Source organism: Heteronotia binoei, chromosome 1 (assembly GCF_032191835.1).
Source record: "Heteronotia binoei isolate CCM8104 ecotype False Entrance Well chromosome 1, APGP_CSIRO_Hbin_v1, whole genome shotgun sequence".
NCBI lineage: Eukaryota > Metazoa > Chordata > Lepidosauria > Squamata > Gekkonidae > Heteronotia > Heteronotia binoei.
In genome coordinates, this window is record NC_083223.1 from 23,552,683 (window position 1) to 23,567,972 (window position 15,290).

Consider the following 15,290-nt stretch of genomic DNA (forward strand, 5'->3'; position numbering starts at 1 on the left):
TAGAATATCACTTTAAAAGTGAGATGTCTGCTAGTTTTGAAGAATTCCAGGTTGGGGAATTCCAGAAGATTTGGGGGTGGTGCCTGGGAAAACCAAGGTTGGAGGAGCGGAGTGTATAATACCAAAGAGACAGGACATTTTTGTGGCAGGAACTCCTTTGCATATTAGGCCACACACCCCTAATGTAGGCCCTGTAAGGTCTTGGAGGATTGGCTATTTCAGGGGGTGTGGCCTAATATGCAAAGGAGTTCTTGATACAAAAAAAGCCCTGAATAGAGGCATCAAGAGATGGCATTGAAGACCAGGGGTGTTTTGGTCTTGTAGTCAGCTTCAGTGAGTGTTCTGGTAATCAGCCAGCAGTTGCACAATGTCTAGTCCAGACTCAGCCACCCTCTGCTTCTGATACTGCTTGTACTGATGCACAGTGGTGAAGACATGCCTCCACCTTGGCTGCTGCTTCTGGCCAAGTATTTCCTCCAGGGAAACTGATCTCTCTAGTCTAGAGATCAGTTTTAATTTCAGAAGGCCCCGGTCTGGAGGTTGGTGTTATGGGCAGTTTTCACTCTATAAAAGAAAACTTCCAAACAAATGTATTGTTAGCAGCAATAAGCAGGCTTTATTGGTATGTTTGCAAACATGGAGAGCGCACCACCTGAGAAAGGTGTGGTCTCTGAAGTCTGTGTACAATACAGCTCATTTTTAAGGCTCTCGATGCCCAGCCCCTAGCTGTCTCTTTGACCAATCACAGGTCGTAGACGAAGGGCTCCCATTATAGCTTAACCAACGCTTATAACCTTATATGGACATCCCATCCCCCCTTTGTCTGGTATGATTATTACTTGCTGAGCGAGAAGAAAAAACACAGATATGCAGAGATAGCATTATAAGTTTTGGGACTTTTTAGCATGAGTAATGGTAAGAGGAATAAATAGCTAATTGCAGCGATAGCAATTTTAACTAAGTTTGGGACTTTCCATGACTAATTGCCCGCAAGGTGCTTTTACCATCTGGTCTTATCTTGAGCAACTTCCGACATGGTCTGCTGTATTTTCACATGTCCAGGCCACTTACTGACAGAGCCTATATTTTAGTCTAGTGACCAGTTTAGGGTGTGGTGCCCCCAAGAGACCTGTTCTTTATTCTTATCATTGGCAATCCTATTTTAAAGTGATGAAAAAAAATTAAATAGATACCTGTGTGTGTTAATCTTTCTACCAGCTATACTGTTGGATCAGTCCAAGAGAACAACGACCAAGTATGGAAATTCCAGCGCTATTTCTTGGTTCAGGAGTACTGCAGCCGCTTAACTATTCCATTTCCATTCGTCATCTTTGCTTACATCTACATGGTATTAAGGAAACTGTTGAAATGCTGTTGTAAAGATGAATGTAAGCAGCCATCCACCTGCTGTAAGTTTCATAGTATTGTACTGTAACTTTTGTGTGGGAAGGAGGGTGAGTGTTTCCTTGTGTGACAGCCACAGTTTTTAAAGTTGTTTATCTCCTGCTTTGAGACGGTGAGGGACAAACTAGATGTTGCAGCATCCATTTTAATGCTGAAGTTCGCCATTTTAAAATGATGGTGGGGGGGGGGGCTGTTTCAGCACTTGAAAAAATGCAGGGGAGATGGGAACAAGATTGCCTGGTCCCATTATTCATCATTTTAAAATTCAGCTTTAAAACAGCGTTGACTTCTATGGGTCAGACCCATGGATACTGTAACTTCTCATTTGGCCCTCTAAATTATTTTATCTGGGACAAAAATTGCTAAAAAGAAAAAGGAGTTTCAAGTGGAAAAGCATGAGTGAGTAGAAAGATGATGATACCCACTAAATTGCTCCCCGTTCCTCACTTAATCTGAACCCTGGCTTAGGTGCAGTGGAGGGAAGTGTGTTCCCATGGGGATTGTATTGGGATCAATGCTATTTAATTTATTCAGAAATGATTAGGAGTTGGGACTGAGCAGTGTAGTGACCAAGTTTGCAGGGGATACCAAATTATTCAGGATTGTAAAGAGCTGCGGGAGGATCAGGGCTTTTTTTGTAGCAGGAGCTCCTTTGCATATTTGGCCACAGACCCCTGATGCAGCCAATCCTCCAAGAGCTTTGTCATGACTCCGAGGGGTCTCACCAAATTGCTGCCACCACACTGGGTTAACGGTTCCCCTTGAGAAGGCCCAGAGTACCCTCCCAAGCCCTTCAGGCCTACCTTAACTAGGCCAAATAATGGGCGTGAGGACCAGGCAGAGTAAACAACAACAAAAAGGTTTATTCCAGTGCAATGTAAATTAACAAGGTGCATTAACCAGTAAAAGGGTGAAGGGAAAATAAACAAATGCCCTAACACATCTATCTCACAGTCCCTACTCTTACCAGCATTTACCCCCTTGGGTAAGGGTCTCTCCCCTGCTTCCATCTCTCCAGGCTACAGCCTGCTTCCAGCTACGCCTTCCAGGGAAAGAACACCCACTTCCTGGGCTTGGCCCTTTTATCTTCTCCTCCCAGGCCCCACCCCTCTCTGGGCCAGTTTTCCTCCAAAACTCCTGCCACCCAATCAGAGGGATAAAGGGGATTCTGGGAAATGTAGACTCTTTTCAGTAACTCCTAAACAGGCTTCTCAGGGCCTGCAGGCCTTACTAGACCCAGGATCATGACAACTTTACAGGGTTCTTTTTACAGGGCCTACTGTAAGCTCTTGGAGGATTGGCTACATCGGGGTGTATAGCCTAATATGCAAGGAGTTCCAGCTACAAAAAAGCCCTAAGGAAGATTTATCAAAATAGGGTGAATGGGCAACCTGTGGCAAATTCAAGTTAGTGTTGGTAAGTGTAAGGTGATGTACATTGGAACAAAACCCCCATAGCTTTAAATATATGCAGATGGGGGCCTGAACTGGCTGAAACTGAGAGGGAAAGGGCATTGTGATATAACTCAATGAAAATCCAGTTATGCAGTGTGCAGCATAACAGTGTGAAAAAGGCAAACTTTGTTAGGGATTATTAGGAAAGGGATTAAGACTAAAGCAGGGGGGGGGGGGACTAAAGCAGAAAGTGTTCCATATCCTTGCATAAAGCCGTGATGTGACCTCATTTAGAATACTGTATTCATTTTTGGCCTCTGTATCTCAAAAAGGATGTTGCAGAGGTAGCAAATAGGGTTGCCAAGTCCAATTCAAGAAATATCTGGGGACTTTGGGGGTGGAGCCAGGAGACTCTGGGGGCGGAGCCAGGAGCGAGGTTACAACAAGCATCATTGAACTCCAAAGGGAGTTCTGGCCATCACATTTAAAGGGACCGCACACCTTTTCAATGCCTTCCCTCCATCCCTGCATTGGAAATAATGAAGGACGGAGCCACCTTCTTTGGGGGCTCATAGAACTGGACCCCCTGGTCCAATCCTTTTGAAACTTTGAGGGTCTTTCCAGGAGCGGCATCGGATGCTATGCTGCAAATTTGGGGCCTCATCTTAAAACAACAGCCCCCACCCCACCCAGAGCCCCTGATGCCTGCAGATCAGTTCTCCATTATACCCTATGGGAATCGGTCTCCATAGGGAATAAAGTGCCCAGCGGCCATTTCCCCCCCTCCCCGCTTTCTGATGGCCCTGAGGCGGGAGGAGGGCCTCCAAACCGGGGGATGCCCTGTCCCCACCTGGAGACTGGCAACCCGATGAGGACGAGACAGGGAAGGAGGGATCTTAGAATCATAGAGTTGGAAGGGACCTCCAGGGTCATCTAGTCCAACCCCCTGCACAATGCAGGAAACTCACAAATTCCCCCTAAATTCACAGGATCTTCATTGCTGTCAGATGGCCATCTAGCCTCTGTTTAAAAACGTCCAAGGAAGGAGAGCCCACCACCTCCGGAGGAAGCCTGTTCCACTGAGGAATCAGAATCAGAGTTGGAAGGGACCTCTACGGTCATCTAGTCCAGCCCCCTGCACAATGCAGGAAACTCACAAACCCTTCCCCCTAAATTCACAGGATCTTCATTGCTGTCAGATGGCCATCTAGCCTCTGTTGAAGAACCTCCAGGGAAGGAGAGCCCACCACCTCCCGAGGAAGCCTGTTCCACTGAGGAACCGCTCTTAACTTTCAGGAAATCCTTCCTAATGCTGAGCTGAGGAAGGAGGGAAGCGCGCTTGTGGGCCTCTTCTGCGGCAGCAGAAACATCAAAGCTAACTAAGGCAGGCAAACAAATGAAAGAAAAGTGAGCTGCGTTGCTGCTGGCCGCGCTCGCTACCTTGGCGCCCGCAGCCACTCAGCAGGCGACGACGGCTCCAGCTGCATCACCACCCCACGACGAGCCGGCGGGTGAGCAAAGGCCCAAGAAGAGAGTCACTGCTGCCGGGGTCTTCCCGAGAGGAAGGGCAGCTTTCCCAGCGGGGCCGGGGCGACTCGCCTCCAGCCCTCCCCGTCCAAGACCAAAGGAGCGGTGGCGGCTGCAAGCTGCGCGCTCGGCTGATTTAATTTCAACCCACTGGTTCTGGTCCTGCCTTCCGAAGCCACAGAAAACAATCCCACCCCATCGTCTCTAGGACAGCCCTTCAAGGGCTTGAAGACGGCGATCCTCTCCCCTCTCAGCCGCCACCCGCCTCCTCTCCGGGGATCTTGGCCACGTGCAAGTCTCTTACCCGGCAGGCGAGCGGCGACCAAGCAGCAAAAGAAGAAAGCCCACTCGGAGCAAGAAGCCCCAAGAAACCCAAGCCCGGCTGGCCGAGCGCGCAGCTTGCAGCCGCCGCCGCTCCTTTGGTCTTGGACGGGGAGGGCTGGAGGCGAGTTGCCCCGGCCCCGCTGGGAAAGCTGCCCTTCCTCTCGGGAAGACCCCGGCAGCAGCGACTCTCTTCTTGGGCCTTTGCTCACCCGCCGGCTCGTCGTGGGGTGGTGATGCAGCTGGAGCCGTTGTCGCCTGCTGAGTGGCTGCGGGCGCCAAGGCAGCGAGCGCGGCCAGCAGCAACGGAGCTCACTTTTCTTTCATTTGTTTGCCTGCCTTAGTTAGCTTTGATATTTTTGCCGCCGCAGAAGAGGCCCAGAAGCGCGCTTCCCTCCTTCCTTCCGGGGACAGCCGGCCCTCCACCACCAGGGCGCGGAAGAGCCCCCAGCCAGCTGAGCTGAGGCGGGAAGGGAAGCTGCGCCACCAGAAAGAAAAGGGCTCCGAGAAGGAGCGCCCAGCTCCAGCGGCGCGAGACCTCGGTGGGCAGCCAACCCAGCCAGAGGCCCGCTCGGCTCGTCTTGGTGGGAAGGGCCGCCATTCCTCCCCGCTTTCCAGATTTTTGTTGAGCGGGGGGAGGGGGCTCCAAATCGGGGGTCCCCCGCCCAGGCGGGGGATGTGGGAGCCTTAGTAGCAAAAGTACAGAAGACGGCAACCAAGATGATCTGGGGTTAGGGCACCTTTTCTAAGAGGGATTTTCAGTCTAGAAAAAAAGCAGGCTGAGGGGAGACACAATTGAGATTTATAAAATCATGCACATGGTGGAGAAAGTGGATAGAGGGAGCTTTTTTCTCCTCTTCCACATAATTCCTCCACAATTCCACATAATAACTCCATGGCACCCAGTGAAACTGATGGGCAGCTAATGCAGGACAAACAAAATGAAATATTTATTTGAAGAGTAATTACATTGCGGACTTCATTACAAGCATAGATGGCTTTAAAAGGGGTTAAGGCAGGTTCATGGAGTAGAGGTCCATCAGTGGCTATTAACTATGGTGCGTAAAAGGGGATCTCCATATTCAGAGACAATAAACCTCTAAAACTCAGTGCTAGAGGCAACATTAGGCAGAGGCCTTTGGCTTCTGTACCCCCTTTGTTGGCCCTTCATGACAATTGTCTGGCTGCTGGGTGAGAGGATGCTGGGTTAGATGGATCAGTGGTCTGATCCAACAGGGCTCTTCTTATTCTCTTATGATTTTCTTGATTTTTGCTATTTTAAGGATTCTGTTGAGTTTATTCATTTTATAATATTGTTAATAACTTAATATTTTAAAGTTTGTTTTGCTTGTTAGTCCTCTTGAAGGTTTGAGACTGAAAGGCACAGTATAAATATTTTAAATAGAATTTGTAATGGTGCAAGTTGACTGGCTAAGTTTTCTCACAGCTTCATATCCAACCTTTAATGCTTCTGCATTAACTGGATATTTGAAATCCACACTGAATATCTGTTTATTGCATACTACATAAACTTGGTCTCAGAGCAGCCTCTGTCAAAATAAAGTTCATATTGTAAAGGGGGGTTGGAGTGGGAGTTAGTACAGGCAACCCTGCTTAGATTTTAAAAAGATGCTGGTTGAACAAGAAGGACTTTCCCAAGTGCAGCATAGCATTTCAGCCAGGCCGTCAGTGGCGACATGCACTATCAGCATGATGGGATTTTAGTTGGGATCTATCTTGTAGGGTACCTCAGGGTTTCATTCTCTCATCCCGCTCTTCAGTATTTAGATGAGGTTGCTGGATGAGGTTATCTGGAGCTTCAGGGATGGATGTCATTAATATTCAGGTGGCACCCAGTTCTGTATTTAATTATCTCAGCCTCCAGGTGTCTCCGTCTTTGCTCTGACTGAACCAATGCTTTGAGGCTATGTATGGTCTGGCATCTTCTAGAAGTTCCTTTTCTACAGTGGATGCCATCTTGTGGGACAGGATCCATGAGGAGGTGGGGGGTGCTGTCTTTAGACATTTTTGTGAGGGTTTTTAAAGCTACAGGTGTTTTTCTTGGGTGGGGGTTCAATTAGGAACTTAAGAAGAGCCCTGCTGGATCAGACCACTGGTCCATCTAGTCCAGCATCCCGTCTTACACAGTGGCCAACCAGGTCTTCCGGATGTCAAACAACAGGGCACGGAGGCCAAAGTCTTTCCCTGATGTTGCCTCCTGGCTCTGGGATTCAGAGGTTTACTGCCTCTGAACATGGAGGTTCCCTTTCATCATCACCACGCCTAGTAGATACTGATAAATCTATCCTCCACGAATCTATCTCACTTCCTTTTAAAGCTATTTATTCCTATGGCCATCAGTATATCCTCTGGAAGCAAATTCCATATTTTAATCACGCGCTGTTTAAAAGAATTATTTCCTTTTGTCTGTCCTGAACCTACTGCCCGTCAGCTTCATTGGATATGCTTGAGCGCTAGTATTCGGGGAGAGGGAGAAAAATGCTCTTTGTCAGCTGTCTCTACTCCATGCATAATTTTATAAACCTCTATTATGACCCCCCCTCTTGTTGTCTCTTTTCCAGGGCTTTTTTTTGTAGCAGGAACTCCTTTGCATCTTAGACCACACACCTCTGATGTAGCCAGTCCTCCTGGAGCTTACAGTAGGCCCTGTAAGAAGAGCCCTGTAAGCTCTTGGAGGATTGGCTACATTAGGGGTGTGTGGCCTAATATGCAAAGGAGTTCCTGCTACAAAAAAAAGCCCTGCTCTTTTCTAAACTGAGAAGTCCCAGCTGCTTCATTCTTCAGCCTTTCCTTATAACAAAGGTGCTCCAACCCCCTAATCATCTTGGTTGCCCTTTTCTATACAGTATGTTATACTGTCTATTCCAAATGTCCACCATATATCCTAGTTCTTCCGCTGATTGGGAGGTACAGCAAGTCACAGAACCACTAATATTTATGATAAAATCTAGTTCTCTGGCAACGCAGCCTTTTTGAACCTGTAGTCACCTATGGGTTTCTGAAAGAGAGTGGTGGGCACAAGCACAAAATTGCTGCTGCAGGAGGTGGGGCCAATTAAAAAATGGCCACTGGGTAGGGTTGCCAACCTCCAGGTGGTAAGGAAGAAAAAAGCCAGCTGGCTTCATACAAACACAGCCTCACACCAAGCAAAATATAGGGATTCTGTTCTTTTATATCATTCTTTAAAGACTCCAACTCATGTAACTAATTAAAAAATATCTGTGAGCACTTCAAAACATCAACGGATATACACACATACAACAACAAGGAATAGGAATCCAAACACATACAGCAGGGAAGTCTTAAATGTGAGAAGCCAGTCACAACCACATAGTCTCAAAGACAATAACATAGTGTAATTCATCTTGGTTCCAGATGAGCCAGTTTGGTGTAGTGGTTATGTGGTTAAGTGTGCAGACTCTTATCTGCATGTGTGCAGCCCAAGCCCCTCCTGGCAGCAGGGCGTGGACTGTGTGAATGCCACAGCATGGATAAAAAAGAACTGGCTTTTTCAGAGCCAGGATACGGCTGTGCCAAATCTGTCATGTGATCCCACCCTGTCACATCTTCTAGCTGGAGCCAATGGGAGCAGGGTGTTGACCTTAGAGCTATAGTCTAAATTTCCATGTATATTGCCACCAAATTTGGAATGCTGCAACTTGGTGTGTATTTTGTATCTTGAAGGTTCAAGAAACGAAGACAATGAAACTCTGGCCTGGGAGGCTGTCATGAAAGAAAATTACCTAGTCAGAATCAATACCAAGGCTAATGACTCAACAGAAGAGTAGGTTGTCTTGCTTTGCCTTCCCTGTTTAATCAAACTCCGTGACTTGTATGTTATCTCCATAGTCGCTACTGTTCAGGAGTTCCCCAGTTCATTCAGATGTATTGATTCTCCTTTGTAAGAAAAAGAGCAGATAATCAATGGATGGTGTGTGATGGGTGGCCAATACAAAGGCCCTGGTGGAAATAAAAAGGCTTGTCTTGCATAGCAGGAATAGAGATAGGGACCAAACAATGTGTGTGGAGCTGGCCAAGCTTTAAAAAAAAGATCCTATGTCCATGCTACTCATGAATCAAAGTTTAAGTCAGGGGTGTCGAACTCATTTGTTATGTCAGCTGGATCAGATATAAATTAGACCTTGTCAGGCTGGGCCATGCCCTGTCAAGCAGGGCTGTGTTTAATATTAGGTATTTAATATTAGGTATAAATAAAAATAAAACATGCTTAAAACATTAGCACTTGTTGGTCTTAAAGGTGCTTTCTTTGGATTTCTCCCATGGGATCCAGGGAACTGAGCAAAGGAAGATCTGGCTCTCTCCTTCCTTCGCCAGGGGAACAGGAGTGGGAGGAGCCTCAGCCAGTATAAGAAAGAGAGGCTTGGCTCAGTAGCTCTGCTGTGTGATTGAGATAGTCTTGCAAAGCAAGCTCTCCCTTCCCCATTCCGTCCCAAGGGAGGAGCCTCAGCCAATGGAGAAAATAAAAGTTTTGCTCTGTAGTTCCTGTGTGATTGAGCAAACATGGCAAAGCAAGCTGTGATGCAGAAGGAAGCAAGAGAGAGGGAGAAGAAAGCATATGTCAGTCAGTTGCTCAGGGATCTAATAGGAACCCTCCAGGGGCCTGATCCACTGGGCCACATGTTTGACGCCCCTGGTTTAAGTTGTACTTCAAAAGGGTGGGCAGGAAAGGAGAACAGACGCTTCACCTGCCTCACATCTTTGTGCCTTGTTACTTCAGATTACCTTTTCCCATCCTGGCTTTCTAAGCCACTTTGAGCCCTGCACGGATGGTGGGAAAGGCTGGATCTTAAACAAAACAAACAAATGAGAACAGGAGAGAACACAACAAACCGATCTCTCTAGTTGACAAAACACTATCATGAGGGCAAGCATCAAAAACACGGTGGAACCAGCAAACGATTTAACAATTTGGAAGTAAAGGGGCATAGAAGAGCCTTCACTATTGTAAGGTGTTCTGCCCTCCCTTCTGCTGTATTTGAAGGGAAATATGAGAATATTCCTTTCACAGAAAGGCTTTGTACCTGCCCGTTAAGGGAGGCTGAGACTACAGAGCACTGCAGAATTGCTTTAAAAGTTAAATAAATTGAGACTTGGGCCCCCAGATTTTTGCCCCCAGTCCCACCCCCTGCCTCAGTGGTCCCTGGTTGTTATGACTGAGGCTATCTGAGAACTATCCTAGAAATAAAGAACTTCATAAATAAGCATCTGGACTTATATTTGGCACCAATCAATATTTGGCACCAATCAATGTAGAAATGCTTACTTTTATATAGTTTTATATTTTTGCTATTATCATTGAGTTGTATGATTTCTGCTTTTTTAAATTGCTGCTTATTCCTGATTTACCTTTTATAATAAATACCTTTTACCTTTTGAACCTTGACCTGAGCTTTCATCTCCTGCCATACCTATTCTGTCCTAGGAGGCTTCCTCCCTGTTAATATTGAATTTCTTTTATGTCCTGTAGCAGGAGGCTATAAAACATCTTTTGGCCACATTAAAAACTAGATGAAGGTGGCACTATGATGCCAGTCAGGGCTTTTTTTGTAGCAGGAACTCCTTTGCATATTAGGCCACACACCCCTGATGTAGCCAATCCTCCAAGAGCTTGCAGGGCCTACTGTAAGCTCCAGGAGGATTGGCTACATCAGGGGTGTGTGGCCTAATATGCAAAGGAGTTCCTGCTACAAAAAGGGCCCTGGTGCCAGTATGTCTTGGATTCTGGCAATATAAGTTTTGGATCCCTCCTGGATCCAGGAGTGGCAGATGACATTGTGACTACAGCAGAAACCAGTCCCCTTCCCCTGTCATTTCACTCAATATTCTTCCCAAGACTCGGGTGAACAGCCTCACCCTCACCCCCTTCCACTCACCAGGGCAGAATAACACCCATTAAAGTATACTTCTTTGGCTCCTGTTCCAATGTGAGCCAGAGAAGAATACAGAGCTTCAGTGTTCTCTTTGTGTTGAAGCTGAGCATTACGACTTGCTGAAATTTGTATTCCAGTCAGGTCAAGGAATTATGAACTGGCGACATCACTGATTACATGGATTCCAATCAATGTGTTAAAAATAGAAAAGATGGCAGAATAATCAAAGGTCTATTAGGAAAGAAGTTAACCTTGATAGGGAGCAACACCCATTTTAATAGTAACGCTGAATTCCGTGGGATGTATTGCACAGTAAGTGCACCTGGTTCCTTCCAAAGCTTCCCCTTTGTTTCTCCATTTCCACAGAGCTTCATATTCGTCACATGTACTCCTTGTTTTGTCATTTCTGTCGCCAGATTACTGCCTTCAGATTAAATGAAGACATAATGGAGTTACATTCTCCCTCCTAATTGTTGTGCTTCTTTCCACAGAATGATTAATCGATTTAAACAACTGGATATGAAGGTACTTTTTGCAGGGGAGGGGATTTAGTTGACATGCGTTGGTTTCCATTAAAACCATAGAATGCTGTGCTTTTTCAAATGCACCACTATCTAGATTTTTTTAGAGCAGAGATCCGTGTCTCATTCAGCCTACAGGGAGGTTACAAGCCAAGCATCCTCCTCTGATACAGGTTGCTGTTTTTGAATGAGTGCTTCCTGCAGACCCTCCAGGGGTCTTCTGATCCGCTTCCCATTTCAGTGAGGTGAAGGAATGCCCGGGTGTTTGCTTTGGGGGCATCCATAGGAGCCATGTCGGGGATCACTATCTTAGTTTTTTATGCTGTTTTGAAGAATGAGATCACTGATTGTGCCAACTGTTGGCAGAGTGCCTGTTTAAGCAACAGAACACTCAACTGATTAAAGTAAAAACGACTTCATTTAGGAACTAGCAAACTGGATAGAAAGAGAAGAGTTAAACCAAGCAGCCTTGCTAGCGAAGACAGCTTTCATGCTAGCTAAGAGAGAGAAAGAGAGATCTAGACCAGGGGTGGCCACACTGTAGCTTGGGGGCCACGTGTGGCTCTTTCACACATATTGTGTGGCTCTTGAAGCTCCCACTGCCCTATTGGCTGGCTTGGAGAAGGCATTTGTCTCTTTAAACCACTTCTCCAAGCCAAGCCAGCTGGCAGCTTGGAGTATGCATTTAGAGTTAAAGTTGCTTTCTTTCCACCTCTCTCTCCCTCATCCTACCCCATCTATTTGCCTTCCCTCCTTCCTTCCTTGTCTCTCAAACATCTGATGTTCATGTCTTGCGGCTCTCAGACATCTGACATTTATTCTGTGAGGCTCTTATGTTAAACAAGTTTGGCCACCCCTGATCTAGACTGTTTAGACGAAAAGTGTAACAATAGCATCCTGCAGATAGACAAGGAGAAGTCCCTTTAGAAAGAAGGTACTTCTACTGTTTAGCTATAGCGTGCTGCCCCCTGCAGGATCTTCTTTCTTCTCTGAGCACGTTGTTTTCCAACACCAATCACTTGTAATTGTTGCACTCCATTTTTAAATCACTACTGGAAACAGGGGTCGTTTTGTAGAAAAATAGGTGGTGGAGCTTATTAGCATAACTCATTAGCATATGTGCCCCCCCAGCTAAAAGCAACCAGATGCAAGAAAGGAGAGCCCTGGGCAAGTGAGGCCTGCTTGGGCTGGCTAGAGATCCAGTCAGCCCAAGCAGACCTCACTTGCCTGGGGCTCTCCTGGGCTGCCCCCGCCCCCAGTCAAAAGGCCAGCAAGCCACCTGCCATGCAAAATCACAAAAGAAGTGGCGAAAGGGTGATGCAGGCTTCTCCAGGGGTTAATGAGGGTTGCTAGGTGTGTAGCAAAGTCCCTGGTGGCTGGCCGGCTGCCCGCTCTCCTAATCCAGGGATTGTTATGCAGCTGCACCTGCTATTCAGTGGACAAGGTAGGTGGGGAGGAAGAGGGGGAACCCTCAGAAAGGTTCAGGAGCTGTGCTCCTGTGAGCTCCTGCTGAATCTGAGGCCTGACTGCAAATAATAATATACAGCGTTTAGGATGTTCAAAGAGCTTCATATCCATCTCACAAAGTCTCTCATCCTCTGCCTTCCTCTGCAATATGGCGACAATAATATGGGTTTCCCTTACATAGCCATTGTAAGGATTATATGGCAGGGTAACTACAGCAATCAATGCTTGAAATATAAATGCTAACTATTAGTACTGGTTTGTTTCCTATGATGGAATTCTAAATGTCCTGCATTCTTCTCCATCCCTGCTGTCCTCTTAACTTCTAGATAAGAGTATTCCTGTGGTTATGGCACCCATGTGGATAAATGACTGCATGGGTCAGTAAGGTGGTGAGTAGAGCCTCTCCTCCTTTCTCAAACGCCACTGGAGCTGTGCTGATGGAAGAAAGACAGTTTCACCCTTCTGATCCTTTCCCATGCAGTCCCCTGTTCCACTTGTGTTCCACGGCTGTTTGCCCAGATGAACCCTGGAAGGAATAGTTTAGGGGCTGAAAGGGGATTGCAGGGAGGGAGAGGAATGTGGGAAAATCAACATTGCAGTGGCACTTGGCAGTGTACAAGGCAGTGTCACAATTACCATTATTGTTGCTGTTATTAAATAATTAAAGCTGTGCACCTTTCCCCCCCAAGCAATAATTATAGTGCTACTTTGGGGCTGTGCATTTCCCCCCTCAAACAAATGAAAACCTGTTTTATTTCATTTGTTTGGGAACAAAGCAATGAACAGGTGCCGCTTAATTATTTGTTGCCTTGCCCTGGAGCTGCCTTCCTCCTTCTCCTCACTCTCCTTCCTGTGCCTTTTCTCTGCCCCACCCTTCAGCTGCCTGCCTGCAGCTACTGTGTGAGCGGAAGCTCCTACTTGCAGCGCTGTGAGGCCTGCCAGACAGGGCAGGGTAGCAGATCAGCAGAGGGCAGGGAGGAGATCCCTCTCCCCAGCCTCCCCTGCTGATGACTCTGAAGCACACCTTGGGGAATGTAGTCTTCACGCAGACTGCCAGGCAGGCCAGCTGAGGGGAGGGGGCTGCATTTCCCAGCATTTGAGGGACATTGGAGGAGCATGAAATTCCCCCACCTGCCTCTAGGGCAACCACAGGAGTGACAGCAGCCTGCAGCATTTTAAGTATGAAGGGAAGTCGGTGGGAGGAGGAAGAGGAGACTGCATTCCCAGTGGGAAAGAAGAGAACCAAAACAACATAATGCAAATGTGACTGAAGTAAAAACAAAAGATAGAATGAAACAATTACACAAAAACATCTCTTAATAGTAATCCAATGTGCAGGGCTGATTTGAGCTGCTAGGGTGATGCTGCTATTTAAAAAAGGGGGGGTGCTATGCAGGGAACAGCTGCAAGAAACTGGGTTGCATTTGGGGATGCTTGGACTTTCGTGGAGCAAGAACAAAGTCTTATCTGAGATGCTGAATTCTACAATTTCCTAGTACGGGCCCATAGCGGGGGGGGGGGGGGCAGCGGCTGCCACTGACTTCCTGGTGTAACCCCCCACTTTAGGGCCACCAACCTGTGGCCTTCCATCCCTGCTGCTGCTACGCAATTGTGCTGCACTTTGGAGAGGCCCTAGCGAGGTCAAAGCACCACCTGAGCTCTTGAGGGAAGCCGCTCAGGCCTCAGATTCAGCAGGAGCTCACAGGAGTGCAGCTCCTGAACCTTTCTGAGGGTTCACCCTCCTCCTCCCCACCAACCTTGTCCATTGAATAGTAGGTGCAGCTGCATAACAATCCCTGGATTAGGAGCAGGCAGCCAGCCAGTCACCAGGAGCTTTGCCACGCCCCGCAACAGCCCTCATTAACCCCTGGAGAAGCCCATGCCACCCTTTCTCCACTTCTTTTGTGATTTTGCACAGCAGGTGGCTTGCTGGCCTTTTGATGGGGGTGGGAGTGGGCAGCCCAGGAGAGTCCCAGGCGAACGAGGCCTGCTTGGGCTGGCTGGATCTCTAGCCAGCTCAAGCAGGCCTCACTTGCCTAGGGCTCTCCTTTTTTGCATCGGGTTGCTTTTGGCTGGGGGGCGGCATATGCTAATGAGTTATGCTAATGAGTTCCACCACCCATTTTTCTACAAAACAACCCCTGGAGCCGCTAATTGCCCCCCGAAACATTTCAGTGCCCCCTGATTTAAAAATTTCTAGCTATGGGCCTGTCCTAGTATCTTAGCTTTAAGGCTGAGATTTTATACAATTCTCAGTGGGGACAACCCCACCTGAACTGCTGATAATGGAATTTGTGGGTTGTGGGTTCATGTGACTTTTTTCCCCCTCTTTGAAGCTCAGTGACCTGAAGTGCCTTCTGAAAGAGATTGTGGGCAAACTCCGATGAACCACCAGAGAGCTTTTTCCTGAGCAGTGTCAACAGGCATAACAGAGGAATGTCACCCAGTAAGGAAAACAAAATGGTGCTCATCAGATGGAGAGAGACCTTTTAAAAACTCTTCCTCCTGTCGCCTTCATTCTTTCTCTTGTTAACAGGAGAATTGCTACTTTTTTTCTAGACTACCAGTTGCGCTCATTTGTTTTGATATAAAATGACTTTTTGATGCAACGTTGTGTCAAATTTAAACAAAGATCTGCTATTTGGCACCCACTTAAATTCATCATGTGGTCGGAGTGAGAGGACAGTTGATCATCTACGACTCTCGGACACGAATTGAAAGATTCCTTCCTTCCAAATGACAAT

At 47.1% G+C, this 15,290-nt stretch overlaps 1 protein-coding gene across 2 annotated transcripts in view; it reads left to right on the forward strand.

Moving 5' to 3' along the window:
- TRPM8 (transient receptor potential cation channel subfamily M member 8) overlaps positions 1–14,933 on the forward strand; it is a 111,995-nt gene extending 97,062 nt beyond the window's left edge. For both annotated transcript variants that reach the window (XM_060232453.1, XM_060232446.1), the window contains 4 exons: positions 1,219–1,409; positions 8,352–8,451; positions 11,050–11,083; positions 14,883–14,933. In XM_060232453.1, the coding sequence (XP_060088436.1) occupies positions 1,219–1,409; positions 8,352–8,451; positions 11,050–11,083; positions 14,883–14,933 (376 nt within the window). The remainder of the gene's footprint in view (positions 1–1,218; positions 1,410–8,351; positions 8,452–11,049; positions 11,084–14,882) is intronic.
- Positions 14,934–15,290: the final 357 nt, after the last annotated feature.